The sequence below is a fragment of the Anopheles funestus genome, chromosome 2RL (genome assembly GCF_943734845.2).
Source record: "Anopheles funestus chromosome 2RL, idAnoFuneDA-416_04, whole genome shotgun sequence".
In the NCBI taxonomy this organism is placed as follows: Eukaryota; Metazoa; Arthropoda; class Insecta; order Diptera; family Culicidae; genus Anopheles; species Anopheles funestus.
This window is the reverse complement of record NC_064598.1, coordinates 54,558,031-54,583,531: the sequence shown is the minus strand read 5'-3', so window position 1 is coordinate 54,583,531 and position 25,501 is coordinate 54,558,031. Positions and strand designations below refer to the sequence as shown.

The 25,501-nt window shown below is 40.6% G+C and overlaps 1 protein-coding gene across 11 annotated transcripts in view; it reads right to left on the bottom strand.

The window, feature by feature from the left end:
- Window positions 1-607: 607 nt before the first annotated feature.
- The window catches only part of LOC125761081 (mushroom body large-type Kenyon cell-specific protein 1), a 132,906-nt gene continuing 108,012 nt past the window's right edge, over window positions 608-25,501 (bottom strand). For all 11 annotated transcript variants that reach the window (XM_049421895.1, XM_049421893.1, XM_049421894.1 and 8 more), the window contains one exon: window positions 608-24,259. In XM_049421895.1, the coding sequence (XP_049277852.1) occupies window positions 20,914-24,259 (3,346 nt within the window). In that variant the 3' untranslated portion in view covers window positions 608-20,913. The remainder of the gene's footprint in view (window positions 24,260-25,501) is intronic.

The following is a 25,501-nucleotide window of genomic DNA, read 5'->3' as shown; positions in this document are numbered from 1 at the left end:
AAATACTAAGGGATAGATAGATAGACGCATCAGGCAAAGAACGAAGAGCAATTTTCGTCTTCTTTAAGTCTATAAAAATAAAAAAAATCTCCGCTAAAAAAAATCAAATGCAAGGAAAACTAAACGCAATGAAGGATTTCACATAATGAATCGGCGGAAATTAGAATTGTACCAAAGACAATGAACTCATTGAAAGATGATAATCAAAGATAACAAAGTGATACTTTTTAGAGGTGTCCACAACTATCATGCAGCAAACTGATGTTGGTGGGTTCAGCCGGAGATAGCTCATTATGAGCTACCGAAGTTGTTTAGATCCAGGACAGTAAAATCTATTCGTTTTAATACTTAGTGCTAACGATAGAAAATGGACGTTGAATGCTGAAACTAATTCCATTGGAGAACGGTACATATTGAACAAAAAAAAAACTCGTTTAAAACGTTCTAAACTATTCATATCATGCTAAGGATATAACAAAACAACTGCGATCTTTGTAACTTGAATGAATGAATACTTACCGTTTCTTATATGATGACAATCAAAAACGTTTATAAGAAAAGTGCATTTCGGTGCACTTTCCGGTTGGAAATTCTTTCGAGATGATGGTACGTTTTAAATATATTTTTATTACAGTATAATAAATACTGGTTATATTCCAAATTCACATTATAAATATATTACAATAATTATTTTCTTGTTTATTATATAATTTCTCCCTCCGGGTTTTTCGGTTTCTTGTAATACACTCTTCATCTGTGTATGCATGTAGGTGAGAGTGTGTGTGTGTTGTTCTGTGTAAAAGTGTGTCGGGTTTTCCCGTTTTTCCTTCTTTTCATTCGTCATTTCCGTTCTAATCTCTTTGCTTCTATTTATCCTATAGAACGTGGTTTTCACTTTATTCAGTATTACTGGCGCTGGTACGCCTGATCGTTTTGCGTGATTTTACTTTTTTTCGTGATGAAATGGCAGATCAATGTGCAGTTGCAGCTGCAGATCGACTCCGTTGTCTAACACAAAACAAAAAAACAGATACGCTTACGGTGTTACGCATCGTACCTGCCGTAACGGATATTGTTTCGGTTCTACTAGCACTATCGTTACGTACCTCTTCGGTGTGTTAGTAATTCGCCATTACTCTTGTTTTCCCTTGTTTGCTCTTGTTTTCCTCTTCTTTAGCTTATCTATTTTCTTTTCACCTACTCTCACTGTTCTGCATATGATGCATCTGTACTATGTTTAGTTTTTTCTTCCTCTTTTTTAATAACAATCCCACAACGTTTAATATGTATTCAACATGTTATGTTTGATTTACTCGTGTTCCGTTAAGCAAAAAAGCTTACACAGTCTCTGGCGCTTCCTTTAAAGCGGGTTTTTTGTTTTCCTCTTTGTTTTTACATGTTGCGATCTAATCTGATATTCGTTCCTGTTTTTTTAATGTTTTTCAAATATCGGTTTACTTTTTCTAATCAGAGTTTTGGCTAAATAGTGTGTCTTTTTTGTAGCATTGCCGGACGAAATGTTTTTTTCTGTGTGTTTTTCTCGCATATTTTAGTTTTTGTTTTCATTTTCCATTTGTTTATTTATGTATTTTTCATTCGAAACATTTATTTTTCACGTGTAAATTATACACTTTTTTCCTGACTATCGTTTACTCACTTAATGTTGCCCCAAAGAACTCGTGTTTTGTGTATTTGCATTCATTTTTTTTGTTTTATACAGATTTAAGCGTACCTTCTACCGTAAATGAAAAAGGCATCGATATCTCGGATATCTTCGACGATTCGTCCCGTTTGGTTTCTTTAAATCGCTTCGTACAATATTTTTCCCTCTTCTGTACTCTGCAGCTTTCCTTCCCCATTCTATATTTTTTCGTTTGACGAAAGTTTGCCCTACATAGAGCTTTTGATGAGCTCTAGTATCTTCTAGGTGGTGTAATCACGCGTGTAAATGCCACACGAACGCGGAATTTGTTAGATTGTAATTTTCAGTTTCGACTGGATATGGACTTTTGGAATGCTGATTCTGAAGGTGCTTTTGGTCCCAAAACAGGTTTTGTTTACGTTTGTTTTTAATGGTTACATGCACGATATATTTTTGAAAGCCCTCGTGTTCCGATGCACTACCACAGCGTGTTTCGGTTAAGTGAGAAAACACGTAACCAATCATTATGCTGAATCTTTTTGCTTCGATTCAATGCATAATGGACACCGCTGTTGTGCTTCCAGCTGATCAGAACAATAATTTTGTTTTTCTCCATTTGGATGTAAAATAAAACACAAAAATGAAATGTTGGCCGCTGCATCGCCAAACTTTGCTCTGGATTTTTACGAAAAGTGTGTATGAGTGTGAGAGTAATACTATAAACCATTTACCATTTGTGTGGAAAATGTTTCTCTAAGTACATACATGTACAAGGTTCCCGTTTTATTTCGTCCATAAAGGGTGATTTGATGGTTTTGTTTAGTTTTGTCAGTCTTTGTTTAATTTTTGTTTCCTTTTAATTTTAGCTGTAAAGATATTATGGCATGCTTACCACTTGGGTTCCACATGCGCTTGATCTCGCATTTGCCTAAACGTTCGAGCCAACGGTATTCTTTAATGTGATCGTGATCTCTGCAATCGATGATGCACGACGCAGGATTTTGCCATGACTGTATTTTGTTGTTGTGTTGGTGTAAAGATGTTTGTCAAAATGAGCGAACCAAAATGTTAAATATCTGTTTTGGGCTATTGCTTTTGGATGCTTAAAATTGGTTTGAATGGGTTCGTTGTTGGTGGAAATGGTATAGTTGTTAGTGCTGCTTTTGTTTGTATTTAGTTTTTATTCTTTTGGGCCAGCATATTTTCTGTAATATTTGCTATTGCAATTGTAGTTTGGTTAGGTGTTTGCCTGTTATTACTGCCTGTTATTATTATGTACTGTTACTGTTGATCTTGCTTGAACGTACAGTGGTGCCGAGTGGTGGATAAAGTAAATGCAATCGTGCTAAAGGGTAACGCCCAGTGGGTGCTTTAAGACAGTGATTTGATCCTTAGAGTTGGCGGTAGATGAAATGTAAAAAAGAACGAACGTGAACTGCCACTTCAGGTAGTGATGATTTCAGTGCAGATAATTTTAAAAACACCTAATTTAAAATCTGCCATCTATCCTTTAAACGCTCCTTCTTTTCGCTCATTATTTGACGTAACGAAACTTTTATGTTACGCCAATGTTACGGCTTATTCTGACTTATCCAACACCTGGTCTTAGCATAAAAAATGTTTCTGCAAACTAATCGAATCTAATTTAAAATACACATCGAACCTAAATAGTAAAAATCACTTAACTTAAACGAATCAAACTTAGCACTATCCGACGCCTCTATGTAAACCTCTTTACCTTTTACATCAATTGCACTGTTGATGTGAAATGAACTTGACTGTTTCGTAGGATGATCCTACAAAACGATCCAACAAAACGTTGACCACAACAACAACAAAAAATAAACCTTACAATGTAACCATTGGCTTCAGAAGATGGAATAATTAAAGCTAGCCCTTAAGTAATGAAAAGGAGTTCGTGACCGGAAGCAACTGTACAGCTACTTCGCCGGTGAATCCTTCGTTAGAATCTAAACGCTTTGCTGGTGTTGCTGCTACAGTTGCTATCTTTCAAGCATGTTGGTGTTGTACAACTTAACGTAAGGCGTAAAAGAAAACAAATAAACCCGAATGTTTTAAACAAGTAAATTCCCACGTGCCTAACTGAAGTAGAGTACAGTTAATGCTTACAATGTACTTCGTATAAAAACTTGTATCCTTACGTTTATGTTCCTGATAAACCTTGCTTTCTACCTCGCTAACTATTTTGCAGCAGTGTGTGATTGTTAGTGTCACAATGTGCTCTTTTGTTCCGCCCAATCTAATGTAATTGAAAATATACACTCTTCACTTGTCGCTTGCGTCGAAATTACCGCCAAGAAAGATTTCAGTGGCAAAACAAAAACTGGCACTACTGACCGGAGCATGCACTACTGAGTGATTGATACTCCGTCCGTCAACTCCGAGGTCCCTGCGCTTCACATCAACACACATATGCGTCGATGGCTGTTCGCACTACTATTATCGCACGATTGCACTACGCTTTTGTCCGGCCGGCTCGCGCACACTGTCGTCTGTTGAGCTGTGCTCGTGGAACTGATATTAAACCTGTTGGACTGTTAGTAAGAAAGAAAGAATAAAAACCAACTTCCACATGTAGTATCATTTACAAGTCGGAATCGGAAAACTTAATTCTGATCCTGTTTGTTTGCAGATTGTTTCCTTCGTCGGTTTGGCCCGTTGATCTTGCGCCATCGTGTTTGACCGTCATTTGCTCGATTGTAAAACCATTAGCTCTGCGTGCAAGTGTGTTTGTATAGATCGTGCACAGAGATGGTTGACATTCGCTATCATTGAATGCAAGATTAATTCTACACATCGTTCAGTGTTATACAGTTTCAGTGATTTCAGGCGCGTTTGCTACCATTTTGCTTAGAGAAGGGTTCGCTGAACTATCGGCACTATGTACAAGATTTTTGCATGCTCCGGTTCTCTAAGACTTTAGGGAAACGCGTTCTATTTTGGGTTAGAAGTTGTAACGCACGTTTCGTTACAGAAAAGCTCACTGAATGCATTCTATTTGCACCGCACTCAACAAAGACATTGTTTGCCGCAAATGGTAAACCATATTTGATCGTGCCTTTCTACAACTGCTTGCTTATATGTGTTGTACCTATAACGCAATCTTAGTCCTAGTTTTCTGACCCCATGATTAGTTCAAGCGGGGTTTTCTCTCTTTCTCTGTGTTCCGTTAATTCTTTGCTAATTCTGCGCTGCTTTTCTACGGCATCTTTGCTGTATGCAGTTGGTTTGCTTACTCTGTATGTTACTGTTGGTAGAAGTCATATAATTTTCCATTTTTTTCAATTGTATTTATTATGGCTATTGCTGTGTATGTGTGTGTTTGTCCGTGTTTAGTTTAGCTTAATTGTAATGTACATTTAGTTTTGTTTTCCATTTTCCATCTTTATCTTGGCTCTGATGCGTTTCCTATACACCGATACATTGTGTTCGTGTGCATTTGCAACTGTTGATAGTTTGGGATGTGGTGCTGATGTTGTAATTGTGTGTCAAAAACCATTCTTTTCATACGAGTGCAGACCGTCGTTGGCTATAGTCACCTCGATTTGATTTCGTTGCATTGTAAGCAGCATTCATGTTATTATTAAACCAAGCATTGCATTTTGAAAGCATTGATTGACAGTTGATCAGCACAGATGATGGTATGCACTTTCGTGTAATGTGTTTACTGTTTTTGCAAAACTTGTCTTTTCCGCTTGCTGGTTTAAGACAAAGCAAGAAACGAAAATGTACAAATAAATGCGTATTGTTTGTAAATTATTTAATTGAGATGGCAAAAAACGAGTAATGAAGAGTGAAAGTAACAGAGGGTGAATAACGATGGGTAGGGTAGTAGTATAAGATGAGTAACGCAATAGTAACGCTAACAGTAATAATAGTTACTTAAAGGGTAAAAAGTAGTACGAATCTATAAACAACAACTTAAACACCGTATTAGACATAAAACATAAAGGAATATTTTCTAAAGCAAAACAAATGAATAAACAAAACAGTTACGTACGACTTATGATTGCGATTGCATTGCGAATCTCGAACGGATGTAAAATGTTCACGGGCGTAACAAAAATAAAAAAAAGAGATTAAGCCTTACAAAAATAAACAATTCTCCAGACGGATATGCTTCGTGACAGTGTTGCCGGTTAAAATGGGCGTTTCTAAGTCAAACGAGCCAATGCACTGTTCTGCTGGAATGTTGTTTTGTTATACGTTTCCCATCGTTACGTTACGTTCGTCGCGCAACAGTAGTTAAGTGTCGCGATCGACTAGTAGACGTATGTGTTTGTGATGCGTCTGTCTTAACTTTCAATCAGGAATGACATATCCAAAAACCATAATTAGCACACCGGTGCACAATCGGCGCCTATCATCCATCTTGTGACAGTGAGTATGTGTGCGAGCAAAACAAAGTTTGTCATATATTAAAATCAAACTGTGAGTAGTAAATATGAATACAGTTTGCGTATTTCTTACAATCGTGGAGTATACGTTAACCGGTACAGTGAACAGGCTTTAAAATTTGAAATAAAACATCACTAAACAAAAAAAAAACACGTTAGATCGAAGACGAATAGTCAGATTAGTGGAATGCATTTTTTCCGAACAAATTTAGTTAAAATTTACATTATGCCCGTGTCACTGTGCTACTCCACGATTGAACATTCGTACTGTTCGTACAGTGCGAAGTAAGTTACAAACGCATGTAACCTCCTATGCTATTTGGTTGTGGTTCATGATGTTGTTCTCCTATTGTTGTATCTGTTGTTTTCTGTTGTTCTTGGTTGATATTTGCTGGTTTTTGTAATTGTAATGTGAGAATGTTTATAAGCTCATCGGTCGTAGCGCAATGAGTGTGTTGGTGTGCAGTGACTTAAAAATTCTATTTGATGCTGCTGCTGCTGTCTTCTATTGTAGTTATCATACTGTGCTATGGTGTTAGTATTATAAGTAAAATTAGTCCATTGATTATTTATTTATGTGGCTGTTTTGTTTGTTGTTGTTACTGCATATAATGGTATCGGCTGCTATTTCCTATTGCATTGTGGATTTTACTGTTTTATTGCTCTACTCAGCATTAGTTTGGTGGATGATCTGTGATCTATGTGCTTCTATTGTTTCATTAAAAAATGTCTTTTTGAGTTATACAGAAATTATAAAAAGAAATTCGTTATTGCAAAATCACATGTTGAATGTCATCCATGCAAGCTAGTAGCTTTACTGATATTGAATGTTTTGTTGCACTTTTTTGCCTTTCTTGCTGCTTGTTGGACGTGTTTAGCTATTGGATATTTGTTTGATTTTCTTGTTCTCAATTTTAATTTAGCGCTTTTCTTCATTCACGCATTGTTATCAGAGCCAACTGGTATGGAATGAAGTTTTTTTTTCTTTTCCAGACTCACGTGTACCAAAAATTGTCTTAAATCGTCAGTGTTTGTTTCTTCTTGTTGCGTTGTTACGTTTTCCATAACGTTGTTTTGTTCTTTTACACTTATCATTCGAATTTAATCGCGTTTTGACAATTTCCTTTGTTTTTTTACAATGTTTTATCTTTTCCGCATCATTAGCGGGGTTTTGTAATGTTTACTTGTTTATTAACTGTCGTTATCCTGTATCCAACATAAGTTTACATATCACATTTAGACATCAGATGAAATAAAAGCTCCCCATCTTGTAGACACGTCTGGTGCCGTATGGATACATCGATCGTCAATTTACAATTATTTCGTTTTATTTTCTGTTTTCAGCAATTCAAGCGACGAACCTAAACACTGACATTTGATTTAGTCACGTTGTATTAAAATTTTAGATGTATAAATGCCTTTTACTTTTGGCCAGAGAGAGAGAGAGTAAATCTTCATCGTCAGGCTCCTAATCGTGACATCCGCTGGCAAAGATATTACGCTTCGCACAGTTTCTCTTTTCGTTTTCTGCCATTTTGCCCCACTAAAAGATGTATAAAAGCTTCATTTGCTACGGCAATTTCTTTATACTGGTTTTCAATATGAAATAAGGAAGAATCTATAAACATTTTCCCTAAACGGTGTAAACAATCGGTGTCCCTTCTACAACCAATATATCATCCACTTAGAAGCACACCTAGCGCACACAGACATTTGCTGGCGTTAAGAGATGATAACAACAAAATAACAATTTCTCACCCGAGTAAAGTGATTTTTTTACGTGGTTCGTTTTACTTTGTCTACTATGTACACAAATTAATGTTCATGCTCGAAATCGAAACAACTTGTTAAGCGAAATTAAACTAAATTGCGCAATATGATCCTTCATCGTTTCGTCGGTAAATCTTCAAAGCACCATTATTTAACACATTCAAATGTCGCACTTGCATTAGTCTCATAGTTTTTTGTTGTTGTTGTTTTGTTTAGTCGATCCGTTAAGAGGAATACATAAATGCTCGTGCATCCCTGCTGCTGCATTCGTTAGTAACATGAATTTCGAAAATTAAAACCCTAAAAGCTATCCAATCACAAAATATGGTGCGTTCGAGTTTTTTGTTTTTAAAATTCCTAATTAATTTAGCACCTCTTCCTTCCGTATGTATTGAACACTGCATCAGTGGGTTCGAATTTAGAACTCGACAATCGATTCCGAATGCTTGGGCCAGCAATATAAACGCATGTAATCACAATTTTGGTGGGCACTTGTGCCATTTTTGATCGTTTAAAAAACGTTTCAAATTTAGTCCGTACGGTAAATGTTTTAGTCTTGCCAATAATTAGTTCTCTTTAGCGTACATGGTGTTTCTACATGTAACAGTGTGTGTTTTACCAATACGTGTTAAAATTATTGACAAAAATGGTTCCAATCACACTGTGTTTTGATACTCGGTTTCAATATCGTTCATATCGTTAAACATATCGACTGGCTGTTTGCCAATTATAATGTGTGCTTTTTTCTAATAATTTATCGCTTAAGACAGGTTAACAAAGGTTGTGGTTTGGATTGATCGGTTTGTAGAATTGTGTGTGTGCTGAACGAATTTTTGTTCTTTCTAAACGGTACGAAAATTTTACAGCGATCCTCAAAATAGTTTTCATGTTTTTTTACAATTCCTTTAGTAACGAGTTTAAGGAGCGACCATTGAGAAAAAAGTTCAGCTAGCAACAAAGTATTATAAGCCTTGAAACCATGTTTTATTTTGCCGTTTTTCATGATTTTGATTTGCGTTTTGGCTACTAAAGGATCAATACTCTACAGTGGCATAAAATGAAATGTTTTTCTGCAAAACTTTTACAGCCTGCAGTAGGAAAAAAATACTTCCGACAAGCACGAACATGTATTACACAGATGCACATTCATAAGAAAAAAAACTGTGCCTCCCCCGAATAAGTTTTCTTTGCATTGGCTGGTAGAATGTGATAATAAATTAATTTAAAAAGCACAGTTTGGATACGATTTCTAATGCATGATTCAAAGTGTTCACATTGTTTTTCCTCAGTTGCAAAAGCTAGCCTTTTGGCCTTTCGGTTTAGATGCGTCTTGCGAAAATATAACCTTGACTTACTATTATGTAGCGCGTTTGGGACAAGATCTAACCACGATCCACGATCATGTGTCACGTTTTGGGCAATATGGTATCCTCATTTTGCTTTTCCGTGCGAATAATTAATTAATATCTTCCTTTTTACCCATTCTGTTTGCTTCCGCTGTAAGGCATTGATTTTATTTATACAAAGATAAATTTAGTACACTACTATACTAATTCTGTGCATTCTATACTTTGAAACTTGTTTTCCGTTTTGCCGGATTTAATGTTGAGGAAAAAAATTGAACAAATTAAAAAGAAAGTTAAATGAGGATGAATTAATAAAATCCATTTCGGTATCGGTTATTGTGTAGATTTGTGTTGAATTTAGGTAGAAATTCCTTTTTTGTGGCTATTGCTATTTTGCTCTTACTGATGTTTCCTTGCGTGTATGTGTTCCTTAAACGAAGGGACAAATTGAACATGTAAACTCTAGTTTAAAACCTGGAATTGTTCACAATTGTATAGGTGCTAGGCGTACTTATGTTACAATAGCGCCGTGCACTTGTATTTTTCCATCTCCATTTTGTTTCTGGCACATTTTTGGTGGTAAATACTTAGTAGTCGATTTCTTAACATGTTTTTGTTTTGTGTTTAATTTTGCATTGTGTGTCTATCAGTGTATGTATGTATGGGTGTCCACGTGTATGTTTGTATTGTATTTTATCTACATTAACATAACAAGGAAATGTATCGAAACATATAGTTAGAAACCAATAGACCCTTGTACTAATAGTACGAAGAACGAACTGAAATCGATACCATCACGTTGCACTTATTTAGGTTAAATAAATTCACCCGATCATCTGCATCATTCGACCATTCCCTAACGATTGCATAAGAATGTGATCTGCATTTACTAGGGAGACTTTAAGGAAAACAAAATCCTGATCAAGAATTGTTGTGATTCTTTCCAGACAATTCAGGAAATGTGTGTCTGTGAGTGTGTGTCGTATTCCGGTGTGTTTATTCAGGGTAAATAAAAAGACAGCTTCGACATTTGCGGCAATACATTCTGACACTGACACGCACAGTATTTCGATTGTACATGTATATATATGTATATATAAAAAAAACATAACGTAAAGTATTATTGTGCCAACTGTCGCCAACTTAAAACCAAACGCACATGTCTTTGTTCACTGTTTACTTAAGCGCTAGTACTAATCAAATGAATTTGTGTTGATGCGTTTTTGTTTGCTTTTGCAAGTATACTATTTTTATGTATATTTCTATTTTCTAGGCAGCCATTTTATAAGTGTTCTTATCTGTTCTTCCCGTTCATTTAAACTGTTGTTAGTTTTACATAAAACTATAGTTGTGTTTGTGGGTTGTTGTTTTCTTCCTTATGTGTGTGTTGTTTGTGTATGATTTCTCACATTATTGTTATGCTTATTGTTCTCCCCGATGGGTACACGCTTACGGTTGATCATTATGCGGCCATCCCAACATTGTTTGGCGGTTTTGACTTTTTGAGTCGCCGCGAACATTACAGATACAACTCAACCATTATGCCTTACGATGGAAATGTTTTGCCATTAGCAAAAAAAAGCATCCATAGGTGGTATACACTTGTGAAACAAACTTACTTAAATAAAGAGTAAAACGCACTATACAACAACTGCATCGTGTGCACCTAGCACACCGGGGCTCGGTGTGGCGCACGTCATGCAAATAACATTCATAATTCATTGCTGGTGGTATTCGCCCGGCGTAATTCTTACGTTTGAAAATATCCATTCCCTTTTTTCCAGTTATACACTATTTAACTAGTCTTACGCTAAACAGGAAAACAGGAGAACTAGTTTTCTCCATGCTCCATTGAAACGTCTGGCCTGTTCGATTTGTTCCACTGCTGTTTAACCTTTTTAACTGCAGTTTGTTTGTTTGCATTTGTCTTAACTCGTTGCGAGCAATTTTGTAGACGCACGTAAAACCTATGGGTTGTGTAAAATAAGTGTAGCATTCTCGTTATCGCCATCCTACTTACAAAAGCATGCTACGCACTTTATAGCTAAGCGATTATCACTAAGAAGTAAACAAAAAACCTCTTTTTCAAAATTGGCGGAATTAAAAATGCGTTCACTTGTTCGGTCACTTACCGGCCGGTCATGATCAGGTCGATCATGTTTTTGTGTCTTGTTGTTTGCTAATTAAATCTTTTTTCCCCACAAATGAAAATAAAGCCAAAAACATCACACTGATTTCAATCGTCAGCACGCAAAAAAGGGGGAAAAAGAAAGTTTGTTCTTTGGATTTGCTCGTGAAAGTTCATTCTTGTTTTTTGCTCTCTTCGATTGTTCGATTGATCGCTTCCTATTGCATTTCATTCGGTTAAAGAAACAACTTAGATATGGGGCTAATGCTCTGCCATTCACATTTGATTTTGTTCGTTCGCATTTACTGTTGCTGCTTTACTGTGGCAAATGTGCTCGCAAATCTGCATTTTGTTAGTTGCTATTGTTTTGCATTTATGAATCCGATTGATTGGTTCACTGTTGTGTTTTCTATTGTTTTTTTTGTTTATGGTTTATTACCTGCGTAAGCCATACTTCAGTGACTTTTTTTCTCCCATTTTCTGTACTTTGCGCATCATTTCGCATCGATTAGCTCGGTTGTGGCTAATGCAGTGTAAACTGTTTGAGAAATTGTATTGTGTTTGCAATATGATAAAGAAAGGATGGTTTTGTGTTTTGTTGCTGTTTGCATTTTTCTTTTCCTTTGTTCATGTGTGTGGGAGCGTGTATTTGCATCCGGCTTTATTACTATGGTTTGAGTTCTATTTTAATGCGCATTTTCACATTCAGCACAACTATTACATGTTTTTCTTTTCTTTTCCACGTGTGTAAAGTGTTGATGTATCTGAGTGTGTGTGTGAGTATATGTGTTTGGGGTGTGAAATTGAGTGTGATTTAATTCTATCCTGCTGCTTGAATGATAAGGTCTATTGATTCTATTGGCATCGAATGGTCCTCCGCAGACAGTAGTAGCGCGGTTTTTCTTATTCCTGTTTCTTCCATCTGTACCCTCCCTTTCGCTTCGTTTTCCCCACCCTTTTTTCTGTTGATAGCTGGTGAATCTCACCTGGTGGAAAACCGGGGGTACAGCGGTACAGGGTTTGTCAATATTTATGCCCACGGGGGAACATCCGATTTGATATATTTGTGTGATCGTACTGCAGTAATAGCAGCACTGCAATTGGTTTGTTTTTTCTTCTTTACATTGGTTTTGCAGATCGGTTTGCTCTTATTGTTTACTATTGTAACTATTGTAAGTACTGCGGTGTATTGAAATTGAATGTGATCGCTGTAGTTTTTGTTGAGGGTTTGCTGTGTTTTACTGGTCATCTATGTATAGAAGGATCATCATCAGCTGTTTGGTTTGTTTGTTATTTGTTGTTGTTGTCATTTGTATGTCCTGTATGACGCAGTGGAGGAAAATGTGTGGACAAGGAGGAAAAGGGGGAAATATTACTTTTTTTGTGTATTTTGTTTTCTTCTGCTTCGGTATTCCATCTACTATTATTTGCTGTTTCTGTTCATTACGGTTATTATTAATGCTTAGCAAGAGAACTGTAACAAAATTTAAACATTAATTGCGCACAATTATCGACATGTTGCGATACTGCGCCGTGGCTGTATTATTGTATTATGGTGTGTATGTGTGTGTGTCTGTGTTGATGTGAATATGTGAACAAGAGATAAGTCGGTGCTTATCCATTAATCCTGGCTATTGTACAATAAAGATTACTGCTGTAAGTTTGTGGCGCGAATAACAACACTGTCGGTTGGAGGCCTCAGTATCTCCGGGCTATTGTTTACTAAACCGAGTGTTTTAGTAGTATTGAAATTGTAAGTATGTGTGTGTGTGTGGTGTGTATTTGTAATAGAGAAAGAGAGAGAGAGAGTGAGTGAGTGAGATTGATATGGAGTCTATTGATTTATTGTTACTGAACTTGACTGGTTCCCCACGGACTGTAGCAATAATAATTATAACCGTAACTGGGAGTTTGAAGTGTTGGTTGTTTGCTTGTTGGTATTTTATCCATTTTTCTTTTGCTATTGTCTGCCCATATTTGGGACTTTTGGCGGATTGTATGTATGGTGTGTGTGTGTTTTTTCTGTCAATGAGTTTGAGTTCTATTGTAATGGCTATTGTTACTTTACTTTTCTGTTTGATGGTTGTTGTTGTTACTATTCGGTTGTTGTATTTGTCTCTGTTAGATTACTCTTCTGTGTGTTTGTACACTGTGATACATCGCGGCGGGACGCGATCGCGGAATCAACGTGACACCAAAATACGTTTGCTTCGACCGCGATGTATCCCAGTGCCAATCGACTGTTGGCATAGGCTAGTTTTCAGGGAAGTTTGTAGTAGTGTTTGAAGGGCGAGGAAGTATTGAGTGGAATTGTGCGTATGTTGTGGGTGGTTTGCTGGGATGTTCAATGGTGGGTGGGTGGTGGCGTTTTCCTGCTGCTGATATGGGGGTGGTAGTGATGATGATGGTGGTGCTATTAGTTTTTTCTTTTCCTCTTGCATTTATCCGGTATGAAATCTACGACTGTGATGTGATCTTTATCTGTTGCTGTTGATATTGGTTTTTTTGCTGGTGAGACAGTTTTTTTTTCTTTTGCTGCTATTATGTTTTCTTGCAAATGATGGACCTTCGAATTGATTCACTGTTGCCTGTCACTAGTTTCACTGCATAACCGTGCTACATATTCCAATCATATTTTTGTTTGTTGTTTTTGCAGATAGTTCTGTTGATGCCTGTTTTACGAACGGTGTAGAAAACATTTGCCAAACGGGTTCGATTGTTCAAATGTGACATTTCCCAAAGTGAACAAATATGTGTTTAAACGTACGACAAACAGTTGACCATTTTTCTGTAGTTGCTTGTTGGGTGTGTGTGTTTTGTGTTTATGTGTATACTGTACGGTGTCTGCTAGTTATTGTTTTATTGCGTAAGTTTGTAATTGATTCCGTGGTGGTTTGATGGCCTAAATCCGGTGTTTTCTTTGTTACTGTGAAATTTGCGCCGAAACAAAGCTTCGTACTTTGCTACCTATTGATTAAAGTCGCTCTCGCTATATGAGCTATTGTTTTTCTCTCTGTTACTGTTTGTCCATCCGGTGAAATAAAGTAGTTGGTATTGCTTTACGAACTTAGGACACAATAATAAAAAAAATACACACAAGTGAATCGTTTGTAATGCATTACAATCATAAGGTAGGAAACTGGAGCATTAAAATATAGATTGCGATTCAAAGAGGGTTGATTTTGTTGATACAGTTGATACGCATTTTTTCTTCAAGTGTTTTCACTGTTTACATATTTACTTTGGTAGCCGCCGAACTATTATTTTTTGCTTATCTTCTTTTACATTTAGTTTTTACAATGAAAATTAAACATTTCCGCTGACAAAAGATTTCGTTTTTTTCGGTCACTTCTTGCTTCTGCCGCGCGCATTTCCCTATTTTCCATTCTACCATCGTTTGCTAATTACTCTTGCGCACGCATAGTTTACATCTTAAAAGTTATTTTTGATTTCGTTCACTTAAAGCACAGATAAAAGGAAAACATGGAAGGTTCGTTCATATTATTTCGCATATTAGTAAAACAATAATATATATTAAAAAAAACATTGCACTAGCTATTTGTTTTGAGTTTTCTTCCACCGTGTTGTGGGTAGCTTTAAATCGCCTGGTAGAAACCGATCGACAATCGCATCGGTAACGATCATGTTTTGTTGCCATAGTCTGATCCTTGCCCCTTGCTAAAGGACAATTTAGTGGCAACATGTTTCAAACAGGGAAAATAAGGGCATGTGATATGAATGGAACTTGAAAGGAAGCAAAAGGGATATGATGGTGAAAAAAATGGGGGTGAAAGTGGGAAAAAAACTTAAATGAAAACTGAGAAGACAATCGCAAAAAAACCATGGGGAGAAAGGAAGGTTAAAATCTTACGGGACGCTTGAATGGTGGTTTCGTTTGCTACAGAGAGATTTCGTCCAGTTTTTTTAAGTAGCGTTAATCGATAAATGCTTCATTCTTTAGCCTCTCCAAAAAACGTTTTTCAAACAACAGATTTTACACGACTTCTTCTGTGGATTGTGTGTGGCGTAAGCGATGGCGCTGATGCTAAGGTGGTTTTAGCTTTACGCGAAGCTGACACATGACATCGTCTTTTCTTTTGTTTTGTGTTTTTCTGTGTCCTGGTATGTATCTTGCACGCTGTATAATTTAGATTAAGAAACATGTCTTTCCCAAAAAGTAACATGTTTGCTTAAGCCTAACATAGAAAACGAACGAAACATTTGCCTGTGTTGCACCGTTTGGTTTAGCATTTACAGTGCTTGTTCTGGGTTAAATGCATTTTTTATTCTTCTTGCGTTGGATTCATTCTGTGATGAACATAATTTTGAATACGGTGCATGTGTGCTCCACCGCTGCACTTGTCGCCATTATTCGGCCCTAATTCGGCCTCCATTCCGTACGCCATGCTTACGCCAATACATGTACACGCCGTATTGGTCAGCGCGCGTCAGTGAATTTTCTGCGACGCTTTGGCTGCCAGTTTCATTTGTTGTGGTTTTTCTTCATTTTGTAAATATATAATTAAATAATTTTTCCCTATATATTTAAATTTATTACACCTACCACTTGTATTCGCATGTCCGCATGTATATGCCTGTGTGTGAGTGTGTATGTATGTGTATGTGTGTAGTGTGAATTTGTTCTGTTAGACTCGTTTTTGGGTTTTGTGTTCTTTTCTTGGCGCTTTCGCATATTTTCGCATTAATATTTTTTGTATGCTTTTGTATGGTTTTGTTTAGCTTTTCAGTTTTTTTGTTTGTTTGTTTGTTTCTTTGTTTGTCAATATAAATAACGAATATGTTACGGTTTACATCGTTCTAATTGCACTTTTTGTTTTTCCTTCTGCTTCGTCATCTTCTACGTCTCGTTCCCGCATCCGATCGCACTCCATTCAATATTATTACTTTTCAATTGTATTACCTTTACACCACCATGCATCTATTCCTTGCGCATTCTCAGTCTATGTTTGCGCACGCTTTGTCCCCATTCCTTTCCCGTTTTCATCGTCATCGTGTCTTGGGGTAGCTTTACATGTGTACACGTGTCACCTTACCGTTTTCATTAAACACTAAAATCGAAGGACAAAAACGTTGCCGCATCGTTCCTTCCCGCCAACCCAAGTACGGCGTTACGGTACACCGTTTCTGACACTGAGAGCACACTGGCGTGCGCTAAAATAGCACGCACTAGTTGAAACAGGGTTTGCTTGTTGGAAAATTTCGCTTAAAATAAATCCATCTCGTGCCGTGTCGCTCACTAGCATCGCGCATTGATTTTTTAATATATGTATTTTGTTGTTATTTTTTAAGTTTTTTGTTTTGTTTTGGTTATTCTACCTTCACACCGTTCTCTTTCCTTCCCTTCATCATTTTGCTAACGAAATCTTAGTTTGGTCGAAAGAACAATAAAACGAAGAAGATGGAACAAAGACCGCAAAGATCCACAGCGGCAACCAAAAGGCTGTGTTTGTTTCGCCCTCGTTACGCGCGTGGCATCATTCGTGGCTGGTTGGTCAAACATTCGCTACAACCACATAAAAACCTACACTGTTTTCTTTGTCTAACGTCACGTTTTACAATTGTTTTACCATTATGTTTTGTTTCGCCTCTTTTTTTAAGTGTTTTTTTTATTTTAGCTCTCCTGGTACCGTTTTTTTGCTGCTTCCATCCATCAAACAACGGTTTTGCTCCTAGCAATTAGCTCCTAAAGTTTTAAATTTTCTTCTTTTGTTTTGTTTATTAGAGAAAAATATACATCAAAATTTTGGATTATCAATCACAGATAGTGTATAAATATATATTTTTTCCGTCCTTCTTCTCTCTCCGTCTCATTGCCTGTGCATTCCATTCCATCATCCAAACATTTACGCTAGTCATTCGCTAGTGTTTTTTTTTTGTTGTTGTAGAAACATTGTTATCGTTTCGAAATTGGGACTCTTTGCGTTTAGCTTGGTTTTTGGGTACCTTTAGCCATTTTTCAAAACCGTAAGCGGAAATACGTACAGTCGCAAACGATCCGATTGGCGACAGTATACCAGAAAGGATGAACTTGTAACGGCACAACAAAAAACTGGTTCTATTTCATGTAATTTGATATCATTTCACACGCTAGCTATTTAGTTTCGGGTGGTAGGTAAATAGTCTTTTTTTTTAAACTAAGCATTGGAACGGAACAGGGAAAGGGGAGATGGCATCCGTGGGTTTCACCTGTTCCGAGGCATGGTGGGTGAAACAGTTGGAAAGTAATTTCGATTCAATTAATGGTACTATCGCTGTACTAAAGCATCCCAAAAGGTGTGTCGATTCATCCACTCAGGTTGGCATAATGGTGGTATAGCTACGTTATTCAATGATTCGCTGCGCAATTTCGATTACATTCCGTGCCCGAACAGTACTTGCCATTCTCTGTTGATCAGTTAAATATTTTTTTTTTGTTTTATCGTTTGAGGTATACGCGACGTGAAGACACACACATATAATATATTTCTTACTTATTTTCCACCCTTCTATTTTTTGTTTGAGTTTTGTTTTTCGCTACTGGTTTGGATTTTGACTCTGCGGTAGATGATCTAGGGATTAACATGAGAATGGGGGGGGAGGAGCAGGGGGTGGGGGAAGGAGAATGATCTCTTACGGGTGGGCTTGGTTTACGGGGATTTGTGGGAATGCCTGTTTCTGTCTGGACGGGACGATACGATACACGCATACATCGCTCCCGACAAGCCTTGGTGCGTTGGCATAGGAATTACGCATCGATGTTTAAAACGCTTGATAACGCCGCGTAATGGTGTTGGTCACCGTTAAAAGATGTTGGTGATCTCCTCAAACCCCTACGTATCATCTCGTTTTTTTTCTTCTTCTTATGTTTGTTTGTTTCAGTCCTCATGTTTTTCTTAGAATGCGCATTTACTGCAGCCTAATACTACTAGCTCACTCACCAACTCGCTATCGTACCTTAGTGTATGTGTGTGCGTGTGTTTTGTGTTTTCTTACTCTTTTCACAAATGTTTAGACTTGTTTTAGAAAAAAAAGAAAATACATCCAGTTATAGTTTAGTGTTAATTTGTTGTATGATTTTTGTTTGTATAGATAAATTTTGATAAGATTTCACTTCACACAACATCATTAAACTGGCACACCATCATTGTTTTCCCTCTCTTCCTCTTCATCACTTCTAGTGATAGTATGCTGCTTAAATTTGAATGTAAAAAACGTCGAAACATAGAGTGATTTGTTATTTTTTATATACTTTTGGATTTTCTTTACGTTTTTTTACGATACGATACTGGGCGACGGTTGCCAGAGTTTGGGGATAAATGGGAACAAACCCTGTGCAAGTGGCACTAGACGGTTACTTTGCTGGGTCCATCTGTTGCTCTTGTTTTATGCTTTGAGTTTTTTTTTATTTTGGTACGTTCGTGAAGCAACCGTACGGGTAGTAGTTTTGTTTGTTTTGTTTTATAAGATGATACAATTTTGAACACCAAATAGATTTCAGGATCGCGTGTTTTTTTTCGCCTGACGTGCACATTACGATAATACTTCTATAATTTTTCTGTTTTGCTTTCTAAACGTTTTCCTTTGACGACGATTCCGCTCTGAACCGAGTAATACTTTTGCAAATTTCGATATAGCCACAACATTTAGGTATTTTTTAGATTTTCTTAGATTTTAAAGTATTTTTTCCTGCTGCTCCCGTTTGCACGCTCACATGAAGTACAATGTAACGCAAGTGCCAAAAACATTACACGTACACGTCTAGATATATCAGTTTGCTTAAATGTTTTCGTTTTGTTTCGTCTGAAAAATATGTTTGCTCACCTTTTCTTTTTTTACTGCTGCTTATCTCGCTTGATATCGTTCACGGTGATGTTTGCCTGTTTATATATATTAGCGTGTGTATGTGTGTGTTTGTGTTTGTTGAATTCTTAGTTTTGTCTGAATAATGGGGAAAAACCAAGCGCAATTGTTTTTCCTTCTAATGTGCCTAAAAAGATTTCCAAAACTTTGTTATTACAATTACCCATGTTTCCCATGTTTCCGATGTTAATCCTTACGGCCGTTTTCGTGTCTTTCACTGGCACTATCTGGTTAAAAGTGGGACATTATTCTATTGATTTCGTTTCCGTTTCGTGTTTGGTACTGTTTTCTTTTCCTTTCTCGAGAGTGTCAACGTAAGCATTGAGTATATTAGTGCGATCGTATCATGATGCCTGTGGGACGAGTTGAGTGATCGGTTCATACTGTTAGTCTATTGCTGTCAATAGGTAACGGTGGATGCGATGGTGCTGGTGTTATGCTATACGGGTGCTAGATCGAATGGGGTTTAGTTTTGCGCGCGATTTTCCCCATTTCTTGCACTTTGATTTTTCCCCCCTTCTAATTCCTATACTCAGCCCGCTTCTTGGCCGGGTCACGGTGATGGGTAGTTGTGGACCGCTCGCAGCATGCATTTTTAGCATAAACTGCTTCTATGTTGCTATTGATAGTGGTGGTGGTGGTGGTGGTGGCGATTGTAGGGATGTACATTTGTGTCGTAATGTAAAGTTTCACACAAGGAGCCTATTTTGTCGATTGTCAAAAAACATTTCGTGTGCTTCAACAAATGTTTGCATTTGTTTTTTCTTGTTTGTTTTCAGCGGTAATTACTTTACCGCCCTTCTATATGTTCACGTTTCCTGCCTTCCTGCTGCTTCTGCTGTTGGTGGTTAGATACGCGATTTTCGTAGCCATTCAAATTTTGAGTGTTTTTCACTTCCAATGCCTTTTCACTTTCTCCCGCTTGAAGTGGTACGGTGTTTTGTGTTAGTGTTACTTCCATCTATTTTCACCTTACTAGAGCCACCAAGCTACAAAGCTCTAGCGGATGATCGAAAAAGTGTGATCATTCGTGTATATGTTCCGTGGATGACGTGATCATGATGTTGGTTAGAAATGTTGGTGATGATGGTGATGATGATGATGATGATGATGGTGATTGATAGACGGTGTAAAGTGTAAGGAAAATAGTAAAGTATTCTTTTGCCATCTCAGACGCATGTTTTGTGGGTGCCGTCCATACTCTCCTGTCTGTCGGTATAGCTCTTTGTAACATTATTATCGCAAGTCTCTCCTGTTGATTCTTCCTGTCATTTAACCTTCCCCATTTTCTGTGTTGCGATCTACGGATAAAGTTAAATCTGCTTCTGCGCGATCTTTAGCCCTTTTTTGCTTAAATGGATAAAATTGTTAACACTTCGTGCTCTCTGTTAGCGGTATCTGCTTTTTTCAGTTTGTTGCCCTCCCTCAACTGTGCTACTGCATCGTCCCGGCTTTGCCTTCGGTTCCCTGCTCCTTTCCCTTCCCTTCCATTGTAAAGGGACACTCTTCTTACTCTGCTTTTGACTACGATGATATACAATTAATATAAGAATAATATTTGAACTATGGATTCTCCATTTCTCAACGATTTCTGCCATTTTGTGTTGTGTGTTTTCGCCATTCCGTTCGCCACCGCTTCACTTCACTCGGAATGTCTCCAGCCGCACAGCCACAGCATCATCACTTACATTTCACATTTCAGCAGATGGGTCGTCGCAGTTGCATTGCCGATGCACCGCGCAGCCGGCCCTATGAGCTGTCATCCGTCAGGCCCCGCTGGTGATGGTGATGGTGCTGCTGCAGCAGACTGTGGCGCAGGCTATGCCCGCCGTGATGGTTGGTGTGCGATCGCATCGAATCCGTATCCGTATCACCGTCCGAGCCGTGCTGATCCACCGTATCGGGCTGGTGGCCCAGCAGTGAACTCCGGGATGCAACGCCGGTCGTGCCTTGTGTACCGTTGAGATCTTCCATCGCGGTCCGCTGTAGGTGCGCCACGGACATCGACGAAAGATTCTCGTGCAGTTTCATGAGGTTTTCGACGTTTTTCGCCAGCAGCTGCTCGGGCGTGGCCGATTGTGATGGGTTCTGCTGCTGCTGCTGCTGCTGCTGCTGTTGAAGACTGTGTCCGTGATGTTGCTGATCGTTGCTCAGCCGATGGTTGCTGCTGCCGGTGGAGGACGTGGACGAGGCGCCGGGACTGGCCCGTTCGCGTTTGACGCTCTCTGGGTGGAATCCAAGGGGGGGACTGGTGGCCGAACGTTTTGTTGCCGCTTTCGCAAGCAGTGCGGCCGTGTTAACATCCTCCGATGTGCCAACGGATCCAGCGGCGGCTGCTGCTGCTGCTGCTGCTGCCGCTGCTGACGAGCGTAGTTTGCCTTTCAGCAAATGATCGAACAGCGCATTGTGGGTAGCAAGTTCGCCCGACTTTTTGTCGAGACTCTGTCGGATGATGTCGTCCAGGAAGGAGCCACCATTGGCACCGCTACCATCGTACAGTTGTTCGGCCATTTCACGCACACTGCTACCCTTGGGTAGAGCAGCTAAGCTCGCAGCCGTCGCACTGACACCGGCCGGACCCGACTTTCCTCCTGCGTAATGTCGCGCGTCGCCTGGTGACAGTGGACTGGCCGTGGCTTCCGGTTGAAACCGTTGCATTAGCGACTGGGAGTTGAATACGCCATCAGGGGTGGGTTGACCGCGTGCAAAGTCAACGCCTGCCATACCACCGAAGCCGGAAGCGTGGGGCCAGAAGAAGTGCGAACCGTAAGCCATGGCCGAAGCATCAAACATTGGCATTTTCCCACCGAGCGCTCCGTTGGGTGAGCCGGTAGAGAACTGCGCCTGCTGTGCCTGTTGCACCTGCTGCTGCAGATGGTGATGGTTTTTCGCCGCGTGACCACTCATACCGGAGCCTCCTTTCGATCCAGCGCCGAGGCCACTCATTCCACCCTTACCCTTGTCGAGACCCCGTAAAGACGAAGAACCGTCGGACCCTCCCTTAGCAGACGACGAACCCCCGAGTCGATGATCATCCAGACCGGGTTGGGGTTTGGGTTCGCGCTTTCTTGGCCGCATCAGATGTCGCTCCTTTACCTTATATTCCAAGGTTGAGTGAGGTACGCCGTAGTAGCTTCCCGCTCTATGCACCGACATTTCACCCCGCTGCACTGCCTTCACCGCCTCCACTAAGCTGTCCCGATCGTAGTTACGGTACTTGCCTCGCTTGGGCCGTGTGCCCTTACCACCGGTGCCAGTATTGTTAGCCGCAGCAGCCGCTGCCGCTGCTGCCAACTGCGCCGCACTACCCACTGGACCAAGTCCAGCGGCCGCTGCTGCAGCACTGCCAAAGTGTGAGATGTCGCCGAGCGTTTTGATAACGGAAATGCTCGGTCGCTTCATCTGCTCCATCTGCTGCTTGTGCATGATGTCGGACTGCTGATGCTGTTGAAAGTTTTTACTGATGCTTCTCGCTATCACCTCATGCACGGAAAGCATTGATTTGCTGGCGGATGCGGACATTCCCGGTGCAGCCGTACCATGTCCACCGGCTGGTGGTGAGATGGCAGACTCCGCTTTGACGACACCGCGCAGATTCATCAGTGGTGGAGATATGACCGACAGGTGGTTTGTCTGGGCATTCCCTCGTTCCTGTTGCGCTACCACCGATGATGCCACCGATAGCGAAGATAGTGGCGAAGAGGACGAGAGGGATGACGCCAGAGACACCTGCGAGGAGGTAGGTGCGGATGGAACACCTCCAATACCGGCACCACCGTTCCCGACACTGCTCAGCAGGTTCGCTTGAGGACTGGCGGACGCGTGTGTAGAACGGACAGGTGCCGCTACGAGACTGCTCAGTACGGCGGCGGCCGCAGCTGTCGGTGGCGACGGCGTAGTCATATTGTGATGGTGTATGTGTCGTTCTAGGTCGCCGTTTTTATTGCTGACGGGGACGCCCACTCCTGGTGAAGTGCCCGGCGCTCGTCCGTAGGACGGAATCTTCAGTATGACGTGCGGATCATCACTCGCGCCATCATTCAGCTCGATGGAGGACATCGACGCGGGTGTATCCGGTGTTCCGGCGGACATCGTACGCAGCTTCCCGTGCTGCTGTTGCTGATGCAGCTGTTGGAAGTACGGAAGATAGCAGGAATCAATTGATACGGCCGACGAAGCGTTTCCGTTCGCGTTGAGTGCCGCACTGAGTGACGGAGATCTCGCTAGTGCCGCATCAAGCGCGGATGAATTACCCAGAGCGGATGCGCCGGTAGCGGCGAGATGTCCGGAAATGGTGGGACTGGAACCCGCACTGCCAGCCACGGACGGTTGTACGGACGCAGCCGCCGGTACGTTGCCGCTGCTAGCCTTTTTGATCTGATCGGCCAGCAGCTGCTGCTGATCGATGATTTTGCGGAGGAGTTCGGGCAATTCGGCCAGTGCCTGCTGTGTTTCGCCTGATGCTTGTGCCGTCGCCGTTACCTGCAGTATGCGTTCGACCTGCATCACTAGGTTCGGGTTGAGTAGAGTAGATGCTGCCGCGGCCACCAGTGGTGAAGATTGCGGTGGCTGTGTAGTTGCGGGAGGAGTACCGATCGTTGTCGCAGCGGGCTGACGTGTTGCTGGCGTTTGCACCGGTACCGGGAGGGAGTTCGGATGGGGCTTTAGACTCATACCGGCTATATCCAACGATACCGGCTCGGGTGTGGCACGATGGGCAGGCGGAGTAGCGGTGGCGGAGGGAGTGCGGATGAGATTGGTTTCGTGCGGTCGGGATGAGCCGGTGGCACCGTACATCTTTAGCAGCATATCCGCCAGCAGATGCTGGGGTAGTTTGTCCAGCAGATCACTGTCCTTGGTGTCACCGTCCTGCGAGTCCTTATCGTCGTCATCCTCCAGCAGCGACACCATACCACGCTTGCTTCCGAGCGCCATCTTGTAAACCTTGTTGCGTAACGTCGATCGCGGAATGCCGTATTGCATTGCTGCCTTGCGTGTACCGAGCCGCCCGCTTAGTATGTCCTGCAGGGCATTCTGCAAACCATCTTCAGTGTAAGTTTTGCGTCCTCCGATAGGCGACAGCCGCGATTTTGTCCTAGAAAGTGTGTGAAAGGTGGGTGAGAGAAATATTAGTGGACTGTAGTGCAATTCATAGTGGTTTGAAAATTGATTTTGAAGTGAAGTCATTCCCGGACGAGGTCGAGAAATGGGAATGTTTTTTTTGTATTTGCGTTGAAAAGGCCCAACCGAAAATATGTCCATCCTTTACCAGGTTGGAAAATGTTAAACAATGGAAACGGCCAGCGAAAGCAAAACGTCAGCAAACGTGATTTTTCATTAGTTTGCTGTCGTGGACAGAAGATTCTACTCCAGTTCCTTCATGATTTAGACTAACCAATCTACCCGTGTGTGGGTGCACGACTCACGGATTTTTTTTGGTGTCCTTTCGGTACACAGATTTGCCTACATTATGTTGCTCTCCTTTCACCATCCATCCCGAGTGGCACCTTCGTGTGAGAGTAGTTGACTGTATACATATCGCTAACGCTAGCATCTTACTATTCCCAGACACTTGTTCCTTCCTAACCCACCAGTTCTGGTTGATGGTGATTCCGTTTTTTTTTGTTGCACGAATCCTCTTCACATTACTCCCGTATTCTTTTCACCCGAACTGAGCGTACGAATAAGTGGTTCCCTCTTGGTGAGGTGAGGCTTGGTGAAAAATTTTCGCCAGTCAGAAAACAAGTGCCACTCGTGGCCGTGCGCTAGGACGATGGATATGATGTGTGAGCGTACCGAATGCACACCCAAGCGGATCACATATGCAAACCCGGGAATGGGAAAAGAAAGGGCACGGCCCCAAGGAATGGGGAGGACAAGGGAGGCACAAGGGAGCACCGTTTGTCGACACAAAAGCGCGAATATGACGAAAAAGTAAAAATAACGCGCAACGAATGGTAAAACCGGTGCTGAAAATGAAGCAGGATGCTCGAACGAATCGGGCAAAGGAGGGACTGTGAGGAGATAGTGGCCACCTGTATATGCCAGTGGTTTCTCCAGAAGGATGTGGAGAGTAACGGTAAGGAAGCCACTTTCCACAACCACTTGCCCTAATTCGGTCAGCAACGAAACACTGCTGCGGGCGGGCCAAAGGAGGCGGATCTCATTTTCCGTCTTCATGCCGCCTAATCCTGCTTTCCTTTCAGGGCATACTAAGCAAGTGGCCTCCAGTAAAACAATGTCAGCAATAACAGCTTTAACAATGAAGGAATAGCAGAAGAAATAGTTTCCTTAAAATGATACATTGCGATGAAAGTGAGGAGTTTTAAAATTTTTG